The following is a 23,579-nucleotide window of genomic DNA, read 5'->3' as shown; positions in this document are numbered from 1 at the left end:
AGCCAGAGTGCCTGGGTTCAAAGCCCCTCCTTTGGAGAAGCTGCTTGGCCTTTCTGTGCCACTTTCCTCCTCTTAACATGGGGACAGCAGCCACCTCACAAGGCTGAGTGGTGACCAGATCACAGGGTCACAGGGAGGACTGGACAAGACCTATATCAAACAATTACAACAGTTCAGCACACAGTGGGTATTAAGTAAGTGTGAGCTTATTATTATTCGTGGGTCTTTGTAAAAAAATTTTTAGCGTTTTTTATTTATTTCTGAGAGAGAGAAAGAGAGAGCATGAGCAGGGGAGTGGTAGAGAGAGAGGGAGACACAGAATCTGAAGCAGGATCCAGGCTCTGAGCTAGCTGTCAGCACAGAGCCTGGCACGGTGCTCGAACCTGCAAACTGTGAGATGATGACCTGAGCCGAAGTCGGACGCCCGACCAACTGAGCCCCCCAGATGCCCCCGTGGGTCATTTTGACTCTAGGTGATTTTCGTTCTTAGGCTGTCTTTAGAACCTAACCCCTGTGTAACTAGTGATGAGGAAAAATCTCTCTAAAGGCCTAATGTACAAGAGGAGCCACTTTAGCTTGCTTTCTCAGTCCACGTGACTGTATATAAACTTTGTTGAAAAGCCTGAATTCATGGCCCGCCACGTGTGCACTGTGCATCTGCTTTGTGAACAACCGGCCTAAAGAAAAATCAACTTGTCCTTGAGATAGCAATCAATGCATCTACTCCCTGCATTTAAAACTCTTCATTCCTGCCTATGTCCTAATCTACAATCTTTGGGGCTTTTCCAAGATGTAAAAAGTCCAGAAACCCGTAAAAAACCGTTCATTCTCCAGAGCACTTTCCTTCCTATGAAGAGCGTGTTTCCCGGGCAGCTGTCCTAACTTGGCTCAAATGAAACTCTTCCTACTTTTAGATATTCTAAAGGTTTGTTCATTTGGTGTCCACATTTCCTGGTGTAGATGGCAGGATAGCAGAGCAAGGCGCCCAAGATCACCTGGGGTGCTGTGGAACTGTGCACTCGGCGCTGGCACGGGCCCCTTGGCCCCTCTGACTTCCGGGCACCTCACAGGTGTATCTGTGAGTTCTCCTGATACCCGGACCTCCTCAATTTGAGTTAACAGTCCTGACTTTTATTTGAGCTGTTGAGGGCTACTGGTAATGTTTTTTAGGTGGGAATAACCTAGAGTGGCTAGAGTGGATGGGGTGGTTGTTTTAATATTTTTTTTAGTATTTTTTTTATTTATTTCTAGGAGAGAGAGAGAGACAGTGTGAGCAGGGGAGGGTCAGAGAGAGAGGGAGATACAGACTCTGAAATAGGCTCCAGGCTCTGAGCGGGCAGTCAGCACAGAGCCCGACGCGGGGCTCGAACCCACGAACCGCGAGATCATGACCTAAGCGAAAGTCAGACACTTAACCGACTAAGCCACCCAGGCGCCCCAAGGGGTGGTTGTTTTAAACTGTCAGTGTTCTGGATGCCTGGGTATGAATTCACTCATGGGTTCAAGCCCCACATCAGGCTCTGTGCTGATGGCTCAGAGCCTGGAGCCTGCTTCAGATTCTGTGTCTCTGCCCCTCTCTGCCTCTCTCCTGCTCTCGCTTTCTCTCTCTCAAAATAATTAAATGTTAAAAAATAAAAATATAAAAAATAAATCGTGTTCTAATTGATGTTGTTAATATAAAGCTTGAGTCAATTTTCTGGCTAGAAACATGAGAGACTGACTCAGCTCTGAAGAGAAGGGACCCCTGCTCCTTGCTGTCCAGTGACTGAAAGCCTAATGGAATGTCTGAGACAGTCCTGGAGATGCGTAGCGGTCCTACAGGAATTTTCCATAGCATGAGGTAATTAACAATTGGCTCATCCAGGGACACACGTAAGGACCGACTGTCCAGTGCCCCCTCGGTGGTCTTAGACCTCACTGGGAGAGACTGAGACACACGACAGACTGTATCATGGCCTCTTTGAAAGTGACATTCACAAGCACCGCCCTCTCCATCCACCACAGCCTCAGATTCTTCTCAAGCCTTATTCCCAAACTGAAACTGAAATGGGAGTCACACTTCAAAAGCGGAACAGCTCTCGGAAAACCAAGCGCCGCTCACGGGAACAGTTAGCAGGCTGTAGGTACAACACACGTGAGGCTTATAAGGGGAGACGTAACCATGGAAAGCCTGAGGCTCAGATGGGCCAAACGAGGCTCTTCTGACATATCTAGATTAGTCTTCCTGCACGCACGGTTAGAGGAAGCCCACTGTTAAGACAAAGCGACCAAAAAGGGGGAAGACGGTCAGGTCGCTCAGTGAAGCTCCTGGCTTTTGGGGGAAACCGAGGCCCATGGAGGTGCTCTAGGCTTCATCTGGTTGCTGGTGCTGCTCTTGGCATCTTGGGACAGAACTAGTCATGTTCTCAGTGAAAAACAAGAAATAACTAATTAACAGGTCTACAAATCATAACGCTATTTTGCAATGAGATTTGTTTTCATAAATGGGAGATATTTGGAAACTGGGCCTTTAATGTCCTCTCCACAAATATTAACGAAAAGGCTAGAGTTTGTTCACATCTTGTTTGTGCATCTGTGTTATAAATGTGAGAGGCTTTTTTCTACCTTTAGACAGCACTGCTAAAATTAATTTGTAAAAGGGCTCTATTTAATTGGTTAAAAGGTGAGTGCTTATAAGAACCAGGTATTTTAAAACTCAGAAAGACAGAGACTAACGCAAACGTTTTTCAAGTTCATTGCATCTGGGAAGAGATTCAGTATTGAAACTAGCTTAAGTTTGTTGGTTTAACTAAAATAGGCACATCAAATACAATATACATAAACAACTTCTATTCTAGCTGAGTTTATTAGTTAAATTTATGTTTCACCTGTTGCAATCTGTCAGCAGAAAATGACTTAAAATGACACTGAGTTTCATCTGTCTTGTGAAGTTTTCATGGGTAACTGCTAAAAACAAATAGGTTGAGGGGCACCTGCCTGGCTCAGTTGGAAGAGCACGTGACTCTTGAGCTCTTGAGCTCAGGGTGATGAGTTCAAGCCCCATATTGGGTACAGAGAGCACTTACAAATAAATTAATTTTAAAAATAAGTTGCATAAATAAAAACGTTTATAGCTTTCAAAATCTTTGGTGACCTAAAACTCTGAAGTGTTGCTAAGTTAAATGATAAACTGGGTCGAATTCACTGGATGGCTAAGTCTTTTCCAAATAAGACCGATCACCAAAGCACTGATTCCTGAGTGTAGGTGTGCCTGCTTTGGGCTTCTTAATGCAGAGAAACTGAAGATACTTGGGTCTTGTTGGTAAATGTGCTTTGTGCTTTACTGAAAGTTGTACTATGAGAAAAACAACACACATTTCTAGAAGTCATGAAATGTGTTCACAGATTTCCAATCAGAAGAATTCTGGTGTAACAGACAGTTTGCAATCGGTCACCACTTAGTTTTCGCGGGAGACTGAGGTTTCTAAAGGTGAAAGTTCTGATAAATGTAATTAGGACTGCCGGGCAGTGATAAAGAAAGCAACTTGGAATGCAAGGAACATGAGATAGGTTGTTGATAAGAAGGGTGTGAGGTGGGGCGCCTGGGTGGCTTAGTTGGTTAAGCGTCCGACTTTCGCTTAGGTCATGATCTCGCGGTTCGTGGGTTCGAGCCCCGCGTCGGGCTCTGTGCGGACTGCCAGCTCAGAGCCTGGAGCCTGTTTCAGTCTGTGACTCCCTCTCTCTGACCCTCCCCTGCTCACGCCGTCTCTCTCTCTCTCTCTCTCTCCTAGAAATAAATAAAAACATTAAAAATTTTTAAAAAAATATTAAAAAAAAGAAGGGTGTGAGGAAAGGGAATACATTTTCATGGAGAAAAAAAAAAATCTGTCCTAAAATGAGACTGCTCATTTAGAGAGAAGGCCTAGGACAAAATACAAATAAAAAGAAAGTTGTAGAAGGTTTGTGAGGGGAATTTATGAGCAGCCAGAACTCCCTAGCCTGGAATGAATGAATTTTAAAAGTACATTGGTATAAGACGGAGGTTTGGCATTTCTCTAAAAAGACAAAGTTTTCTGGGGTTGTTAGTATACTCTTGATAAAAAACTGTAAACGAAGGTTTTTTTTCTTTATGGGTCCAGAAACCAAAGTTTCTATGCTTTGTCTATCATGTATTTGATTACTTAAGAGAACTGAAACTTTTCAATATTAGAGGAGCAATGTTTTGCTAACAACTAGGTAAGTTTCTGTATTTGCCTTTGGAAACTGTAATTGCCACCCTTGGGGCACCTAGGTGGCTCAGTCAGTAAAGCGCCTGACTTCGACTCACGTCATGATCTCACGGTTCATGAGTTTGAACCCCGCACTGGGCTCCATGCTGCCACTGCAGAGCCTGCTTGGGATTCTCTCTCTTCCTCTCTCTGCCCCTCCCCTGCTCGCTCTTTCTTTCAAAATAAATAAACNACATTAAAAAAATTTTTTTTTTATTTTTTTTAATTAAAAAAAACAGGACATCCTTGGTTATATTACCATCTTTCACTGGAATGTCACATTTGAGAGAGACATGCATAAACTAAGATATGACCAGACAGCTTTAAGGAACGAAGGTGAACTTTATGAAGCCAATGAAGCCCCTTGGAAATGCTGGCCCGACACCTTGCTTACAGCGTTCCCAGCAGCCTTACCAGGTGAGTAAAGAAGGTCACTTCCTGGCAGGTGCGGGAACCTCAGGATATTTTGGGGGCCTTGAGAAGAGGAATGCACTCAAATCTACAAGGTATCGCAGGCAAATCTGACGGCAAGTATTTGGTTTGGCCTCTCTGGCCTTGAGAAGCTATTAAAAGTTCAATCTAACATTCCTTAGCAGATTAAAATGAATTTATATGACCGGGACACCTGGGTGGCTCAGTCAGTAAGCGTCCAACTCTTCTTTTTTTCTTTAATGTTTTGTTTATTTCTGAGAGAGAGAAACAGTGTGAGCAGGTGAGGGTCAGAGAGAGGGAGATACAGAGTCTGAAGCAGGCTCCAGGCTCTGAGCTAGCTGTCAGCACAGAGACCGATGCGGGGCTCGAACCCACGAACTGTGTGATCATGACCTGAGCCGAAGTCGGACGCTTCACCAACTAAGCCACCCAGGCGCCCAGGTAAGCATCCAACTCTTGATTTCGGCTCAGGTCATGACCTCACAGTTGAGATTGGGCTCTGCACTGATAGTTTTAAAAAAACATATGACCAATCATTATTCTTGCTGTGCTTATGGACATAATTAGGCCAAGGACGTTAAAAATGGACTTGTGTTACAAACGAGTTGGTCTTCATTTGTCTGTTTTTGGTAAAAATCGGGGTGATTATAGGAAAAAATGCTCCAATAACGCATCTTTAAGTTAGATACTAGATTTCAATACTATTCGTTATAAAGTAGCCTACACCCTGATTTCTAGTGCCCTCCAAGGCCTGGCTACCACTCTCTAAGCTAACCTTTTGATTTTTCTCCCACCCTTCTGACCTGGAATCATTTGAGAATGAAACCTGTCCCTTTTCCCTGAAGCCCTGCAAACCAAACCAGGTGTAAGGAAATCGTGACAATGGCTCATGCGTGGACAGTCATTGTGCCCATTGCTGGGTGAGCCATGCAAAGATCAGAGCCATCTGAACCACATCCAGGATCAGAGTAGATGGATGGCACCAGGTAGACTGCCCTCCCAGGACTCAGGACCAGGCCTGTATTCCTATGCTTCCTTCCTCCTAAACTGTATTATTAGAAGACAGTAAACCTACTTGTTTGCTTTCATCTCTCCCTTTATTACATCCCGGTTACTCGCCAATTTAACTATCATAACTTCAAATCCTTCCCCAGTACCTCATTCCTACGGGAACTTGGCTAAAATGTTTATGACCTCTTGGACCGGCTCTAATGTTCTTTTACCTTCTGGTGTTTATATATCATGAGGGGCCTCCATTAGGAAAAACCTCTCAAGAAGTATCATCCAGCTCAAATGTAACCTACATGATGTATGACACTCAATGGGTTGACCCTTGTGCTTCTATAAACTTGGGTGGTAATTTATCAAGAAAGGCTCCTGGGCACAACAGGAGGAACTTAGCGGCAGCTTATCCAACATGCCAAAATATCCAACGTGCTCACAGACCACGTTTTTGTGGACAGAGTGGCTCAAGACAAAATAAGAAGAAAATAATAGGTTATCCACCAGAAGTGCTACTTTAGGAGTGACGTGGTGGATTCAGCCACCTCCCAAATCTAACTTTGCTATACAACCCAGAAGATTCTGAGGTAACTATGGATCAAGTGCCTTCTTTACTAACTGCAGAAACTCAGAACACACAGGTATCCTAATCTGTGGGAAATTGCCAGGCTCCTGTAGTTTACATAAACGTTCAGCTACTGTCTCAGTATCCAAACTTAGGGCCAGTTAGGCTTATGACATTTTTCTTTTCTTTTCAGATTTTATCTTTAAGTAATCTCTACACCCAACATGGGGCTCAAACTCATAACCCCAAGATCAAGAGTCACATGCCTATTGGGGCACCTGCGTGGCTCAGTCAGTTAAGCTTCCGACTTTGGCCCAGCTCATGATCTCACAGTTTGTGAGTTCAAGCCCCGCATCGGGCTCTGTGCTGACAGCTCAGAGCCTGGAGCCTGCTTCAGATTCTGTGTGTGTATGTCTCTCTCTCTGCCCCTCCCCTGCTCACATTCTGTTTCTCTCTCTCTCAAAAGTAAACAAACATTAAAAAAAAAGAGTCCATGCCTGTCAACTGAGCCAGCCAGGTGCCCCTACATTTTTCAGTGGATTAATAGGAATAAGAACGAGTATAAATACCACCAGAATTCTTCCCATTAGAGGAAGATGGGCATCATTAGCCAATGATTCATACTGGATTCCAATATCCTATCGACACCTGCAGATTCAGGCAAGATGCATGGTTATGCCCTGAACAATGGAACCCTGAATTCAGTCCAACTTGGTCTACAACGGCTAACCCCAAACAAGCTAACACAGGGTATATAGGAGATGGAAGATTTTGTTGGGAAGGTTTACAAAACACCTCCATAATACCTTGATTTATTTTGTAACCAGAGTACTTTTTGTCATCATGCTACTGCTATAATACTATAGATTTGCAACTCAAACAGAATTGCCTGGTGCTAACAAAAATCATAGTAATATCAATACTGATGACCAAATGTTTTGCGAGATAGAATTAAACCACTACAAGATGTAATATTTATGGCACCTTACTGGCCTGGCCAGAGAAACTGTTAAATTCTATAACAGAATATTAATTACCTTTTAAACCAATCACCTCAAATATATCACAAAGCACAAGTAACTATAGCTAAAGAAGGTAAACAGATATGCTAATTTAAGATTATTAAAATATTTATAATGGATTTTTTTTTTTTTAAATTCTTCTCTTGTCTTTCTAATTCTGTACATACACCCCATTGGCTACTTCAAATGTTATTAATTGGGTTTTTATTACTATTTCTGTATTTATGCTATAAATAATACCAAAAAAAAAAAAGTAAAGGCAAATCTCACCATACATACAACGTTGGCATGGCAATTCGATCTCACTGAAAAAATATGTATCGAGGGGCGCCTGGGTGGCTTAGTCGGTTAAGCGTCCGACTTTCGCTTGGGCCATGATCTCGCGGTTCGTGGGTTTGAGCCCTGCGTCGGGCTCTGTGCTGACTGCCAGCTCAGAGCCTGGAGTCTGTTTCAGTCTGTGACTCCCTCTCTCTCTGACCCTCCCCTGCTCACGCTGTCTCCTCTCTCTCTCCTAGAAATAAATTAAAAAAAAATTAAAAAAAAAAAAGAAAAAATATGTATCGATCATAATGTCTTCTATTAAAGGCCATCCTACTGACCCCTCAACGTAGACTCCTAGGTGACCTGATTCAGGCCTGGCACTGAGGGACATGATGAACCTAGGGCAGATAAGCAATCACCCTGGCACTGAGGGACAAAATAACGATCATCAATGCTTTCTGTCAAAAATATTATTGATCAAAAGGGGGAAATAATGAGAGAAACACTCTCTAAAGGTCTCATATGCAAAGGAAGCCATTTTAGATTTACTTCTAAGTCAACGTGACTGGATATAAACTTTGTTCAAACCAAAAGCCTGATTCATGGCCCGCCATGCGCGCACCGTACCTCTGCTCATACAGCATAGGCACTGTCCTGCTGTAGAGTGTATACACCGTACACTGTGCGAGCAGCCTAAGGAAAACCAGCTTGTCCTAGAGACAGCGCTCACTGCCTCCACCCCTGCACTCCCTTGCGGTGCAACTCGGGCTCCCTACGTGCTCATGTCCAATCTTGGAAGCTCCTCCAAGATGTAAAACGTATATAACCTGTAACACAGAACCTTATAAAAACCAGTCATTCTCCGGAGCACTTTCTTCCCTGTGAGAAGTGTGCTTCCTGGACAGCTGTCCCATCAAACCCTCTCTCTCTTACTTTTAGAGATTCTAAAGGTTTGTTCCTTTTGCCTCGACAATAGGACTCCACGGTAGAAACTACTTTAGGGGATACTCGAGGCCCTCAGATCTGAAGCCACCCTGGGCTCCCTTTACTCGCCTGTGTCACAGCCTGGCTGTCCCCGTCACAGGCACCTGCTTGCATGCCCCCATGTCTTTGCTTACACAGACGCCTCCCCTAGAATGGCCTCCCCCTCGCCCATACCCCTAAACCTGCTCCACCCTTTAAGGCTCAATTGCAATGTCCCGCCTTCTGTGCAGTCCCCTTAGCACGCGCGCTAAGCAACACCCAGCGTGTCTAGACCCGAAGACAAGAGAGGCAGAAGTCACCCTCACTTGATTCTTTTTCTGTTCTGCAAGTGTTTCACACGTGGGTAATGGCCTCCTTCCTGTACAGGGACCCCCACCTCCTGCAGGGGGCCCCTGGAGGCCGCTCAGGGCTGGATGGGTTCTTAAAGCCAGGCTATCTCCTTTCTGCAGACAGAAGCATGAGGCGGGAGGGCCAAGAGGGGCACACGGAGTGTTCTACACCCATGCCTGAGGGGCTCAGCGCATCTGCCCACCCACCCAACAGATGCTTTCTGGGTGCCGCTGTGTCGAGTAGCACCACAGTGACTAGGGACCCAAGACACAGGCTGGCCGCGCTGGAGGTCACCCACCACTGAACCCCACTCTTAGCTTCTGTCCCCAGTGGGGCTGGAGTGGGGGCAAGTGGGACTTGTGGCCACTGGAGCTCCCAAAGCTCTAGAAGGGGACCCGAGGAACCCCAATAGAGAGACCTGGGCCACATCTGTTTGGGTTTTGGGGTCCTCTCCCACCAGGGCTAGGAAAAGTCCTGAAAAAGCCTCAGGACGCCAGCTAACCGTCCTCACCCCTAGCAATTACAGAGCTTGCCTATCTAACCCCAATCCGGCCTTAAAAGTGCCTCTCTGCTCCCACAAGGCACTATGTCAGGGAGGAAGGGGCCGGGGCACAGAGGACAGGGCCAGGCTTCCTCTGGCTTCCCACTCTTTACCTGCTGGGTCTCATGCTTTGTACACGAGGCACACGTAACACCTATTGTTCGTTTGCCTGTTTGATAGTTACAGCAGCCTGCTTGCCACCCAGCGGAGAGCCAGGAAGCCAAGCACAGCAGATGAGAGGCAGCCAGCCCTCACGGTGAACAGACAGGTGGCCCCGGCCAGGCTGAGGGCCACCCTGGGAAGGTCCACTCCCTTCTCCGCACATCTGACCTATGCCCAGCTGACCGTCAAGACTCCCTAGGCCAGGAGACATCTGAGCACCACCACCCGTCATCCCCACCGGCACCAGCCTCCTGGGCTCAGGGCCGTGGACTGCAGGCCCCAGTGTAGGGCCAAGAAACCTTCCACCACAGCCCCTGGCCACTCCCCTCCCTGAGAGTGTGGCCAAGAGAGTACGTGTGTGTATGTATCTGCCTCCCTCTCCATGATGGCCATTCCTGGGGCACTTGGTTCCTCCAAGCGGGGTACACACAGTAGGTGCTCAATGCGGTGTTTCTTGAAAAGGGATAGTCTCTGACCCAAGAGAAAATATTCTTCCGATTTAATGAGTATATATATTAAGGGCCTCCCTAATACCCTTGCTCAAGAAAGGGCTGCAAAGTCAGGAGTCAGGTAGGAACGTAAATACAGCAGTGAGCTGGGCTGTGCGGAAGCCCTTGTCAGGACCAGGACGGGGGCGCTCTCCCCCAGCAACAGTCTGGTCAAGTCTGGGTCTCAGCTGACATTCAGCTGTTGACTGGTCAGCAGGCGCCATCTGCCGGTGAGAGCAGGAGGAGACAAGCACTCAGCCGGGGAAGTAGGGAAGGGGGGACGCGTCTTCTCCCACTAGCTTTGGTCGGCCAACCGGACCATCTCACAGCTCCTGGCCTAGCTGCCTGGAGGCAGTTCGCTGAGGATGGGTCACACCTCATTCACATTCGTTCTCTCGCTCTCTCGCTCTCTCTCTCTCTCTCACACACACACACACACACACACACACACACACACACCAGGCCAGCCCAGACAACATTCCTCCCCACCTAGCCGCCCAGAACCCACCAGAAGGAAGTTCTAGATTGTAATTCATTAACCAGTGCTTCTCAAAATTGAAGGCAGGGGAGAATCCGACAGGGTTCATGTTAAAATGCAGATTACCCAGCGCACCCCGAAATGTCACCTTTAAAGCTCCAGCTAGAGCGGGCTCCATGAATCTGTGTGTAAACAGCAGCAGCCCACGGCGCCTGTCCCCATCACCACCCAGGACACCTTAAATGGCAGGCAGATGTTAGCCTCTGGTAATCTTCCTCCTTTTCAAGGAACAGGGTAGACCCCACTGAGGTTCCAGCAGGTATCAGCAAGAGGCCAGCATGAGGGGGAGCAGGGGCTCCCCGTCCTCCTCATTCCTCTCCCCGTCCTCAGTGGGAAAGGCCACCCAGGGCTACGATGAAACTGGCTCCCCGCCCCCCAACACCTGTGTCGCACCCTCAGCCTTAGCTCCAGCTTCTCGAAAACAAGGGAACTCCTACTTCAAAAGCAACATGGCGGAGGAGACCAGCTGAACCCCTTTGTGCCACTGAACACTTAGAAACCCTGGGTTTTAGAAGGTCTGTGGTTTGGTCTCCACGTCTGTAGCATGGGGATATTAAGATCACCCCTGTCACAAAGTTGTCTGGAGGATTAAATGGCGCAACACCAGCGATGAGCTGACAACGCGGCCCGGTGTGTGACAAGAACAAGCTGCAGGAGTCAGAAATGGGCAGGAAGGTCAAAGACCCAGGGGCTCTGCCCACCAGGGCTGGTACGAACCTGCATTCCCAAGGGGCTCAGGCTGCAAGGCCTAGAAGAGGTCAAGGACTCAGTGCTGAGCCCGCCTCAGGGAAAGTGGAGCCGGGAGCCCCGAGGGAAGCCGGCGCTTTGAAGGACTACCTTCAGAGAAAGACTGGACTAGGGGTAAGACCCAGTTTTTCATAATTAGGATGCCGCTTTGTCTTTGCCAGGGCACCGAATTAAAAAAGAATACAGGGGCGCCTGGGTGGCTCGGTCGGTTAAGCATCAGACTCTTGGTCTTGGCCCAGGTATTGATCTAAGCGTAGTGAGTTCAGGCCCCGTGTTGGGCTCTGAACTGGGCGTGGAGCCTACTTTAAAAAAAAAAAAAAAGAAAGAAAGAAAAATATCACCTCCTAAGATTTGGAAATCACAGGTGGGTGTGAGGTTTGAATATTCAACTCCCTCAAGGCCCAGAAACCCCTTGGGCTGAGAAAGATGTGTTTCTAACCTGGGGGCAGGCAGGCAGGCATCTGCTGGGAGCAAGCACAACCTCTCTCCAGTGCACGCCCTCAGCCCAGGGTCATGTAGACCAGGCTCCATGCACAGGAGTACAGGGTCCCCAGTTACATCAGATCTATCCAGAACCACCCCCTGTGAGCTAGAGTCAACAGGAACAGCAGACGTGGGCCGCTGAGAACTCCCTGTGATAGAAAAAGTACAAAAGATTTAAAAAAAGAAAAACAAGTATAGTGAAATGATTTAAAACATTTAAAAAAAGATGAAACACATAAAACAGAAATAAAATATTATTCCCTTAAGTCAGATTTTTAAAAATAAAAGGTAAAAGATTTACCAGATCTGAAAAGAAACCAGAGTATGTGAAATCAGGTTTTTTAAACAACCAAACAGAACTTTTGAAAATAAAGTACGTAGCCTTAAAATTAAAACACAATGAGGGGTTCCAGAGCACACTAAACACAGATGGAGAAGCAAACAGGGAACTAGCAGACAGATCTCAGAATGTAGCAGAGAGAAGCAGAGGAAATACCCTAGCGCAACGGATGGATGCACAGAATGGAAGCCCCAAAAGGAATTCCAGGCAAAGAGACCCAAGGGATAGGGGGCAAAAACGTGCCCAGAGCTAAAGAACTGGGGAATTTCCGTGAAATGAACAGACAGGAATCCGCAGGCAGGAAGTACAAAAGCCCACAGAAAGGATGCAAGAGGTCTCGGACACCTGTGCCCAGCACGCAGCGGGCCCCGGACACTGCTAGCTCCCTCCTCTGCAGCTCGTGCTGGGCGCTCCCTCCCGCCAGCTCTGCCAAGGCCTCCGCCCCAGCCGGCCATGCCCTCCCTTCCCACACTCTACCAGCCTTTTCCAAGTCCCGCACCTCGGCAATGAGGATCAGTGTTTAAAAGTCATCCCCAAAGGCCTGGGTCCTCTCCCCTGGAGAGGAGTGGGGTGCAGGGCATCGAGGCCTGCCAGTCCACCGGCCAGAGGGACTGGTGAGGTCAGACAGAGGCTCCCTGGGGTCCAAGGACCCAGGAAGCCCAGATGTGCATGAGGCCTTTACCAAGACAAAGAACTAAGGACACAAGGAGTGGATGGAGAGAAAAGGCTGAATTCCCGACTGCACAAGCTCAACTGAAAATGCTGAGGAGGGGTGAGGGGCTGGAGAAAAGAGGCTTCAACTCAAGCTGAGGGGCAGACCAGGGGCCTGTGGGAAAGGAACCCACTTCTCGAGGGATGAAGAAGCCTGGAGCGGGGAGACGGGGGCTGGAAATCCCAGCTCAGGTTGCAGGGGGAGCGAGCCTGGCTCCGGAGGGCACCCCTGGGCACCTGGCAGAGCGTGGGTGATGCTTTCCAGGGCGACCTACCCGAGTAAGGTGAGAGCCTGTAACCGAGCTCTCCCAACGGTCTCTGCTGGGACCTTCCATTCCAGCGAGACACCTGCGGCTTCCGAACAGCCATCCTAGGGCTGCACCCCAGGCCTGTGCATGGGGAGGCGGGGAAGCGAACCCAGCAGAAGGGGAGAAGCCAGAGAAGCCCGTTCCACAACCAAGGGCTTCGAGAGGGAGCTACCCCCATAACTCGTCTGTTCTCGGGAAGGGGGCGCTACTTCCACCTTCTATGGTGGCGGGTGGTCCTTTCCCTAAAATCTGTCTTCTCTACTTAAAAGACTAATATGTATATCACAGAATGTTCAGAAAATGCACAATAGTAATTTCTAACCTCCATTTGTGTCTTGCTTTATTTCCTTTCAATTCTTTCCAATATATACACGTTTAACACAACTGGTATCACACGGTCTATACCTTTTGGACTCCTTGCTTTTCCCAAGTCATCTTATGTGGAAAAATTTGCCAGTCTTCATTCAAGCACATAATGACATTTTACGCGCCATTTTTAACAGCTACATAAGTTTCATTGTGTAGCTGTAACAAAATTTATTAGAGCGATTATCCGCTGCTGGGTTTTTAGGCTGTTTCAGGTTGTTTGCTGTTTTACCTGAGAACCGCATTGGGTTCCTTCACCCATCTTTCAAGACCCACTTCAATTCCCACCTCCTCCAGAAAGCCTTCCTGGACTCCTTCCTGGCAACGTTTCCCACCTCTGAACTCCTACCACCCCTGGTGTGGGTCCGACAGGGGCCGGCATGGAGCCCTCATGTCACTCGCTGCTCTCTGTCCCACAGTGGTGGGCTGGTCTCATGTCCCCAGCTCTACTGCACAGAGCCCTAGGGAGCCCCCCAGCACCCTGCACACGGCGGGTGATCAGTACATGCAGACCGCTTAGATCCCGGACCCCTAGGACTGCGGGGGCCCAACGAGCTCCACTTGCCGAGGGGCCAGGGCTGCAGGCCCGCACCAGCATGGTCTGACACTCTGCTTCTCTGCTGGGCACCGGAAAGGCGATAAACCGGCCTCCCTCAGTCTGCCCAAACCTTACAGACACAGTCACCTCCCCATGAAAGTCTGGCAATCCCGTCAAGACAGCCAAGGCTGAAATTTCGACTCCTCTCCCAAGCTGATTAAAGCTTTGCACCACGCACGACACTGGGGACTAGCAGTCGCCCAGGTCCACACCCCCACACAGGGTGGCAGGGAAGGTGCCCGGGTGCTGTACCGCAGCGGCCAGGCAGGGGGTGTCCCACGGGCACGGCCCCGGGCAGCGCAGAGGGGCTGGTCACAGCACAGCACGGCCCTCTCCAGATGCCCAGCACACCGCACCCCCAGCGGGGCCGCCACGCTGCAGCTCACAGAGCTACGCACCTGGCCTGCAGAAGGAACTGCGTTTGCAATCTCTGGGCCACAGACTTAAAATTTTTTAAAAATGTTTGTTCATTTTTGAGAGAGAGACAGAGCACGAGCCAGGGAAGGGGAGAGAGAGGAAGACACAGAGTCTGGACAGGCTCCAAGCTTGTCAGCACGGAGCACGCGTGGGACTTGAACTCACGAACTGTGAGATCATGACCTGAGCTGAAGTCAGAGGCTCAACCGACTGAGCCACCCAGGCGCCCTGGGTCCACAGACATTTAAGTCGTGACTCCATGTGGCCTTCCAGGCTCCCCACCTGCAGGGCACCGTCCCCCCTCCCCCGCCCCCACCTCCACGCCACCAGGGCAACTCTGCGGCGCTGCCACGCACGAGGCGCCAGCACTGCCTGGGACACCAGCCTCCCTGAGTCCTTTCGCTAACACCTCCTCCGGGAGGTCAGAATTCCGTCCTCTCCCCTCTGCTGCCCCTCCATCCTTGCCCCCGCGTCGCATCTGCATGAAGCTGAGCTGCATGTGTCCCCGACCCCGGGAACATTTTAAGGCAGGGGTAGGTTATTCGCTGCAGAGACTTGCTGCTGATTTGCCCCAACTCCCCACCTGAAGACAAGGGGAAGACACCTGCAGGGGGTGTGTCTGTGGCTGAGAGGGGCTTAGGCCCCACCCCGGCCCTTAGAGGTGAGAAAAATGCAAGCCATTCACTCAACTACCCAAAGGCAAGCACCTTACAGACACCACCGCTCCCAGAACCACCCTGAGAGGCAGGCACAATCACCACCCCGTCCCGTACAGGAAGGAACAGGTTAAGTGAGAGGTAAGCAGCCTGCCAGGGTGTCAGACTATTTGGTGGCGGGGGGGCGGGGGGGGGATTGACATCCCGGCCCTATGAGAGGTGGAGAGCCGTGAACTCCAGCCTAAGTAGGATCACTTCAGTGACTAGCACGGGATTCCAGACTCCTTTTCCTGAGGGCCATGGCCGTCAGCTCACCAGGCAGAAGTTCCCCAAGAGCCCTGCCTCCAAAACTGACGACAACAGGCAAGATGTCTGGCGTCACAGGCGGTGCTTCTCTCCCTCCAGCTCAGTCCAGCAAACATCATGTGCGCACAAGGTACGCGGCACATCTCTGGCTCTTGGGGGGTGGGGGCAAAAGTGCCTGCCCTCTAGGGACACTGAATGACTGCTACAGAGGAGGAAGGGAGCCAGGGGTGGATGGTGTAGGGCTGAGGGCTTCCTCAAAGAAGCAAGGCCCTAGCTCACCTTGAAGGCTGAGTGACCCCCTGCTTTCCTGGCTACCACTCCCTGCCCAGGAGCCACAGACACACGGGACCAGCGGCTGCTCACAGAAATACCCCCCCTCCCCCGCAGTCTCTGGGTCTTCGGTCAGGCAATAACCTCCATGGAAGTGCTCCTTGGAGGGAGACATACACACACGGGCACAGACATCCCTTCCTGCCTGTGAATTCCTCTTTGGGTGCCGAAGGCCCAACTCAAATCCCACTCTGTGTACACAATCATCCCCAAGGCAGGAGTGTGCTCCCCTCCTCGGGGTTCTCACAACATGCTAGTGGCTCTAAGGGGACACACATGCCAGCACAACACACACACACACACACACACACACACACACACAATCCTTGTACATGCGAACAGTCAATAAATATCTGCTAAATTCAATTAAATAGGATAGTTTGTTTAGATGCTTGAAATCCTGGCTTAACTGTCTGGCCTAAATTGCTATGACCAAGTCAAAGCAAAAAATATATAAGACACAATTTAAGTGAAACAGTGGGGTGGAAAGGGGCCTGCAGGCTGAGTGACCCACGAAAAGCCCACTCTGCTTTTGACCCTCCATCTCCTCATCTGAAGACCGAGGCTAGTCACGCTTGGTGGGGAACCCCTCTGTCACCAGGCCGCTGGAGCAGATTCAACTTGGCAATGCTCATGACACACATGCACAGGGTACGTGGGGTACTCGGCAATGCCAGCTATTGTCACCTGGGCCAAGGGCACTTAACACACTTGGAGTCAGTGGCAGTACAAGGGCAGGCAGAGGGCCCCCGGCAGATGGGAGCCCTCACTTAGTGTTTTTCAAACCTCTTTGACCATGACCCATGGTAAGAAATACGTCTCACACTGTGGCCTGGTATACACAAACTCAACAACGTCTGCAATAAAACTCCCCAGCACGCTTCTCCTTGTGACGAAGGCGCATGTGGACACAGTCTCTTGGCTCTTCCCTTTCAATGTCACATATAAATTGATTTCACACACCGCCTACAGGGTGCCCTCACTCACCCAGGGTATCAGAGCCGCTCTCCACGGTCTCGTTGACCTTCCTTGCAACTCTGGCCACGGCCTCACCCATCTTCTTCAGCATGCAGGCGAGGGGGTCCTGCTGCCAGCCACCAGGCCGGTCTGCTGCTCACAAGGGGGCCTGTGCCTGGGGAAGACACAGGGCCATGAAGCACCCACCCCCCAGCCAGGGACACATCCCTGAATCCATCCTCCCGTGGGACCCAGGCTGCAGGAAGCCTGCTGGTAAGGGCCCAGGCCACTCACTTCCTCCCGAGAGGCCCAGAGACCAGGCCACATGCAGCTTGGCCTTTTGGAGCAGCCGATCTGCCCATCGGAGGGTGGGGGCAGTCCAGCCTAACCAGTTTCCTGGGTGGATCCACACGCGTGACCTCACCAGACACAGGGCAAGTGCCTGAAGCGGCAGCCAGGCAGTTGTGAGGACACAGGTGTGTGCTGCCTGTGACTCACTTAACAGGCGGAGCAGCGGGGAGGAGGCAGAGCACGGCTCTGGGCTGGCGTCCTGTCCACAGCCATGAGGACATGTCCCCTAGCTCCCCGTTCACCTCACCCACCTCCGCCGGGCCCCTCTTGCCAGCTGGGGAGTGGGGACACAGAGACAAATATAGCCAGCCTCACCGGCCAGAGCTCACAGTCTGGTTGGGGCGGGGGCGGGTGGGAGTCTCTAAGACTTCCCTTCCCACCTGTCAACATGGAGGGAAGGCTACAGTTTTGTATGGTTTTAGCCAGCAGGCCTGATGATCGACCTGGTGCAGGGTTTATCCGCCAGACCCAGAGGGAGAAAGAGGGCAGGGTGAGGAAATGAGAGAAGGGAAATTGGATCACTGGGGGAGAAAAGGCTTAAAGAAGGGTGTGGAACACAAGCAAAATGATTAGGTGGTAAAGACAAGAGGGACTCTAGAAAGGTCTCCAACTCCCTGTTTATTACAGAGAAGGAAACTGAGGCATAGAGAGGGACTGGATGACCTGCCCAGGGTCAAAGTGAGTAGATGGCAACAAGCTGGCCAGCCCAGCCTCCTCATCCAGTGCTCACCTCTTTACAAAAGTCGCCTACACTAGCAGCAGCACCGGAGGGACAGAATGAACTTAGGGCCAAGGTCAGTGCCCACTCCCAGCTTCAAAGACAGCTAGGTCGCTCAATGAACACGCTCTGAGGGTCAGAGGCAGAAGCATATGAGGGCACAGAGAAGGGGGTTAGGGGAGTGCTCAGAGTTGCTGGCAGACACCATGAAAAAGTCCCTATGTGCTCAACTACACAGACCAGGCAGGGAAGGCTGAGCTGGGGCTGGCCGAGCCCCGCTGCCACTGAGTGACAGTAGTGAATTCAGTGTACAGGTGCATCTCACCAAGGAGGCTGACATGAAGGTTTGAGACACAGTGCAGTGGAAAAAGACTATTTTTGGAAAACACGCCTAGTGCCCACCTCTGCCATTTATTAGTTCAGGAGCCCTGGGAAAGATTCTTAACTACTCTGAGCTGTCGTTTCTTCACCTGAGAAGGAGATCTTAGTAATACCCACCTCACTGGATTCATACGAGGACTGAACAGAAATATATGCATCCTTCCTGGGGCCAGGGGCCAGGACATGTAGGTCTGAACAACTTCTAGTCAAGAGGATAAAACGTGAAGACACAACACTGGCCTCTAATCCTAGTTTCATACCCACGTGACTCTGAACAAACAACTCAGTGGAACTCATCTTCGAGGAATGACTAGAATTTCCCTCTCCACCTCCAGGAAGTCCTCCTTGATTGCCTCAGCCTTCAGTGCTTTCTCCTCCCTCTGAGTTTCAGCAGCACTTAAGGTCTTAGCACAACCCACTTGGGGTGTTTATGAGCATTTTACAATATACAGATTTGTCTCCCCAGTCGGCCTGTGAGCAGCCTGAGACAGGGAAACAGATCTACACTGTGCTTTCCCCTTGCACTTTACACCACATGCTGAATACAGACACCCCCAATGGTGATGATGATGATGGATAGCCACCATTTGGGTTTCAGATCTACATACAAGCCAATGGATTCTTACAATAAATCTGAGACGCTGTCTAAATGAGAAGGGTCATATAGTCAAATACCTACTACTGCAAGGTAGACAACTTGCATAAGGTGGGCCAGGGTGGGACAGTAGGGAATAGTGGTGACTAAGGCAAACTAAACCCAACACCTCCACCAGGCTGCCCTTAGGACCATCCCTTAAGCCTGAGTCACAGCAATGTGGTCGGGATCTTGGCGACTTACTCTAACCCCTATGAATGGAAAACTGAGGGCCCCAGAGTGGAGGTAAATGAGCTAAATGCAAACAGAAAACTTAGGCCTCCTCATTCCCAACTTAGGATTCTTCCTACTATACCATGTTCCTTCCTTGCCCCATCTCCAATATTTATCATCAATAATCACAAACACGTATTGAACATCCACTAGGTACAAGGCATAAGAATGAAGAGGACAGACATACAGGATACAGCTCTGACTTGTGATTTTCATGGAGAGCTTTCTAGGAAATATACTGGGGCAATCTTGGCCACATGGCACAAGAGCAAGGGAAGGCAGCTCTCTAAGCTGCCCACGGTCTGTGCTGGCCCTCAGTGGGATTACCGAGGCTGATTTACTTGCAACCAGGCCCGATGCTTACCATTCTACTGGCTGTCACAGGGTAAGGGTGGGGGCAGGGCGGGGGTGCTGTAGGCCCACTGATGAAAACGTGTCAGATTAAAAACCTCACCCCCTCCCCCCACGGTGGCAAGCTAAGCCACTCTATGGTGTGGGTCAGAGAATGGACATCAAAGCAGCAACAGGAGTGACCTGTAAAGTCTGGGAGTCAGAGCAAGTCACTAGAAAGGCCCCTTATCATCCAGGAGATGCTCCGGGTGCAGCACAGATGCACCCTAGACCTCCAAGAGGTTCCTGCTGCTTGAAATTGCCACCCGCGCTAGCTAGCCAGGAAACCACCTTCCCCTCACCCACCCTCCCCTCTTAAGGGAGAATTCCTTCATGAAGTCAGCTGATTGTCCCTCTCCCGGGTCAGACGACAAAGGCCTGTCACTCTGGCACAGAAAGGACTGTGAAATTGGAGCATGGCAGGGCCACGTGCGGCATAAGGCCCAAGATGGGGGCAAGGGGCCCCAGACTGAGGGAAGACCAAATAGGATGATGGGAGCCTGTACTGGGTCCCTAAAAGGGCACCTGCAAGGTTGTCCAACTTCACTGACCGCTCCTTTCAGATCCAACCCAACACTGGTCCTCTTTGACAACCCAAAAAAAACAAAAGAAAACAAAAAAAGCAAGTTATATTTAGCATATAACAACCTCAGAAAGAAAGGAAGTAGAAATAAAAATAAAGTTATTCTTGTTTTCTGTTTTTGAGAAAAATAAAAGCTTTCTGGGTCACATAAGTGGCACAGAGAGCTATGGACCAACTTCTAACTGAGGGCCAAGACCACTAGGCAGGGCTGCCCCTGGGGTACGAGGGCCCCTGTCTATAGAAATGACGGGAGTCAACCCAAATCTGCACGTCAGCACCATTCCGGCCACGGATCTCCTGCCACTCTACAAAAGAAATGTCATGCTGGCCAGTGGAAGCAAGCAGCATGGAAGGGAACCAGAACCCAACTACAGGGCCCCAGGATAGCCCCACAGGCTCAGGTCTGGGCTCTTTGAGGCATCCGGCCAACCCCACAGGCAGACGTGATGGTAGAAGAAAGTCAGAGCGTCCCCAAGGGACTGCAGGGAAGCCTTAGCTAATTTCAAGGCAAGTGCTCCAAATCCTGGAGACCCTGGAGCACAGGGTCCAAAGCCATACTTGCTGCTGCTGCCCTAGCAACAAACACATTCCTCTTCATGCATCCCCAACTCCCCTTTCCTCAGTGTGCGGCACAGACTCAGGAAATGTTTAAATCCAGCAAACATCTCCTAAAAGGCCCACGCAGGGGGAGTAAAGTCACAGAGATGGGGCATGGGCCAGAATGAGCCTCCCGGCCTAGGAGAAACTTAGTGATGACAGGAAGAGTGAGCCAGAAGCTAGCAGGGCCGTGATGCCAGGCCCAAGGAGCGTGTGTGCCCTCTGCACCAAGGGGAGACAGACACCGTCTGAGCAGGGGACCCAAAGAAATGAGAGAAAGAGGGAGACGGGTAGCCAATCTGTTCCCTGGAACGACTGGGGGAGGGGCTGTAGGACCTCCTAAAACTCTTTTCTCTGCAGTGAGCTAGGGAAAGTTTTCTGAGGACAGCAGCCTAAGACCAGAGTTTGGAAAGTTATCCGGGCGTGTGAGCAGCCGCATTAGTAAAACGGAAATACCACCTCCCTCGCTGGGGTTTGAAAAGTAAATGAGATATAACTTTCTAGAAAGGTCTTTGCAAACGTTAGGCATTTCCCACATGGATGCATTATGAGTCGGTGACGGAACAAGTACAGACAGTAAGTTAGGATATAATAAAAGCAATCCCGAGAAAGTGGTCTTCCTTTTTGAGAGCCGGCAACANGGCGGGCGGGGGGGGGGGGGCATTTTTGCTTCCACCCGGACTGCAGCCCCAGCTGGGGCTCCTGTCGTCACCAGTGAGAACACTACCTTATCTGGAGCCCTGAGATCCGCGCAAAGGAGCTGCTGCGACACCCCGTCCGCACCAGCTGCTCCTATATTTAGTTACTGGTGTGGTCACTTGGGAACTTTAGAGCCTGGCAGCCGCCCCAAAGGGCAACTCGAGCCTCCTGGGCCAGGAGTGCGAGCTCCCCCACCGCAGGCTCCTGCGGGTCCTTCCGGTCACGCCAAGCCGGGCAGCAGGTGGGAAGGTGAGAGGCCAAGGACTGGATGGTGTCCAGGTAGCCCCCGAAGCCTTCGAAACCTGGACAGAGTTGACCCACTTTTCCACCCAGGGGAAAGCAGTCCGCTGGGGCGTGAGCGGGACGGGCCGGCGCCTGGTGCTGAGCCTTGGGGTTCGCGGCACCGTGCGCGCTCTGCTCGGGGCACCTGGGCATCCTCGGACAGCGTCTCCTAGGAGCGTGAGCCGGGGCCGGGCCAGGGTCCCCGCGCCTCGCGCAGGGGGCGCGCCTCACCCGTCTACCCCACCCCCCGGCGCCCGCAGCCAATGGCTCCTCGTCGCCGGCCCTCGGCTCGGGCGGCAGGCGGGGACTGGGACAATAAAGCAGGCGGAGAGGGGAAGGCTGGTGCTAGCCGGGGGCCGAGGACTCCCGCGCTGCCCGGAGTCCAGTAGGCATGCTCCGGGACAGGCGCCTGCAAGGCTCCTGAACGGAAGCAAGCCGCGAAAACGCTGCTCCAGGAACGAAATACACAACGGCTTCTACCGGCGAGGGCGCCTCCCGCGGGGACGAAGGCCCGGCACCGCTTCCCTAGGCTCCCTGTTTTCCTGCCACCGCTGCGCCCACTCCCGCGAGCCAGCCGGGGTCCCGCAGCAGTTTGCAAACAGGAGCCGGCGCGGCGCCGGGCCCCTTGGCACCGCAGAAGCCGCAGCTGATGCACCGCTGCTCTTTTTCCACCCGGTGACCTGGGGGAGGGGAGAGGACGCTGCAGAAACGGGGGCACTTCTCACCCTCTCGCCCCCAGCCCTCCAGCGCTCAGCCTCAGACTACATTTACTTTGCGAGGCACGAAGCGTGGGGACCCGTTCTGGGCCGCTTTCTGCTCCACTTACAGCGACAATGCCTCCTAGCGCCCTGCGCAGCGCAGTCACGCTCCCGCGGCCGCCGCCGGNACGCAGGGCCCGGGAGCGGCGCGCGCGGAAAAGCGGCCCGCGCGCTCTCGTCCGCAGGGTGGGTCCGCTTTGTGTGCAGCTTCTGGAGGGAAAACAACGAGCGGGGGTGTAGATGGGAACGCGCTGCACAGACCCCGGAATCAGTAACTAGGACTCCAGAATCTTCTGGAAAGAATAGAGGTGAATTAGCCAGGTCAGGGGTACTTTGAGAAACGTGAAGATGGGGGATAGAAAACTTTCCATGCAATGACTTCAGCTGCCCACTCGGGTTTTTAGAAACAATTCTGGCTGCACTAAGTTATCTCACCTCTCTAAATCCCAGCATTCTTCTCTATACAATAGGAATTAAAATACATAAATACTTTACAGGGGTCATTGTGAGGATTAACACATGAAATGAGCCTTGCAGCGCCGAGCATGACTGCTCAGGGGAAGGTGGCTGCTTCACAGGTCTTTATGGAGGACTCACCATGTACCCTTTACAAGGCACTATGGAGACGACAAAAGAGGCGAGGCCCCTGACCATGATCAACCCATGACCATGATCAACATGTCAGATGCTCTAAAAGCATGTATTGACTATGTAGGAGTCCTGAAGAAAGAACATTTAATTCGGCCTCTGGGGATTGGAGCTGTCACATAAGGAACACACATTCCCCTGGGTCTTCGTGGATGGTATGGCTTGAATTGTCTCCCCAGAAAGAGGTATCTTGAAGTCTTAACCCCCAGTACCTCAGAAAGTGACCTTATTTGGATCATTGCAGATACTAGTTAAGACAAAATCATACCGGAGTAGGGTGTGAGTGGTGTTCTGATAGGAAAGGGGGCGGGGGTGGGGGGAGGCCATTTGAAGACAGAGGCAGAGATGGAAGTGATGTGTCTATAAGCCAAGGAACCCCAAGGACTGTGTGGCCAAGGACCTGAAGCTAGGAACAAGCAAGAAAGGAAATAACTCTGCAAACACCTTGATTTTGGACTTCCAGCCTCCAGAACTATGGGAAAATACGTTTCTTGTAAGTCACATGGTTTATGG

General features: G+C 50.9%; 1 protein-coding gene across 1 annotated transcript in view; it reads right to left on the bottom strand.

Moving 5' to 3' along the window:
- Nucleotides 1-22,545, bottom strand: part of LRRC20 (leucine rich repeat containing 20) — an 88,451-nt gene extending 65,906 nt beyond the window's left edge. Inside the window, exons 1-2 of the mRNA XM_077778669.1 lie at nt 22,487-22,545; nt 16,822-16,966 (exon numbers count right to left, since the gene is read on the bottom strand). Coding sequence (XP_077634795.1) covers nt 16,822-16,903 — 82 coding nt within the window. The 5' untranslated portion in view covers nt 16,904-16,966; nt 22,487-22,545. The remainder of the gene's footprint in view (nt 1-16,821; nt 16,967-22,486) is intronic.
- Between the last annotated feature and the right edge of the window lie 1,034 nt (nt 22,546-23,579).

Source organism: Crocuta crocuta, unplaced genomic scaffold (assembly GCF_008692635.1).
Source record: "Crocuta crocuta isolate KB4526 unplaced genomic scaffold, BGI_CrCroc_1.0 scaffold167, whole genome shotgun sequence".
Classification (NCBI taxonomy): domain Eukaryota; kingdom Metazoa; phylum Chordata; class Mammalia; order Carnivora; family Hyaenidae; genus Crocuta; species Crocuta crocuta.
This window is presented reverse-complemented; position numbering and strand designations above follow the sequence as displayed.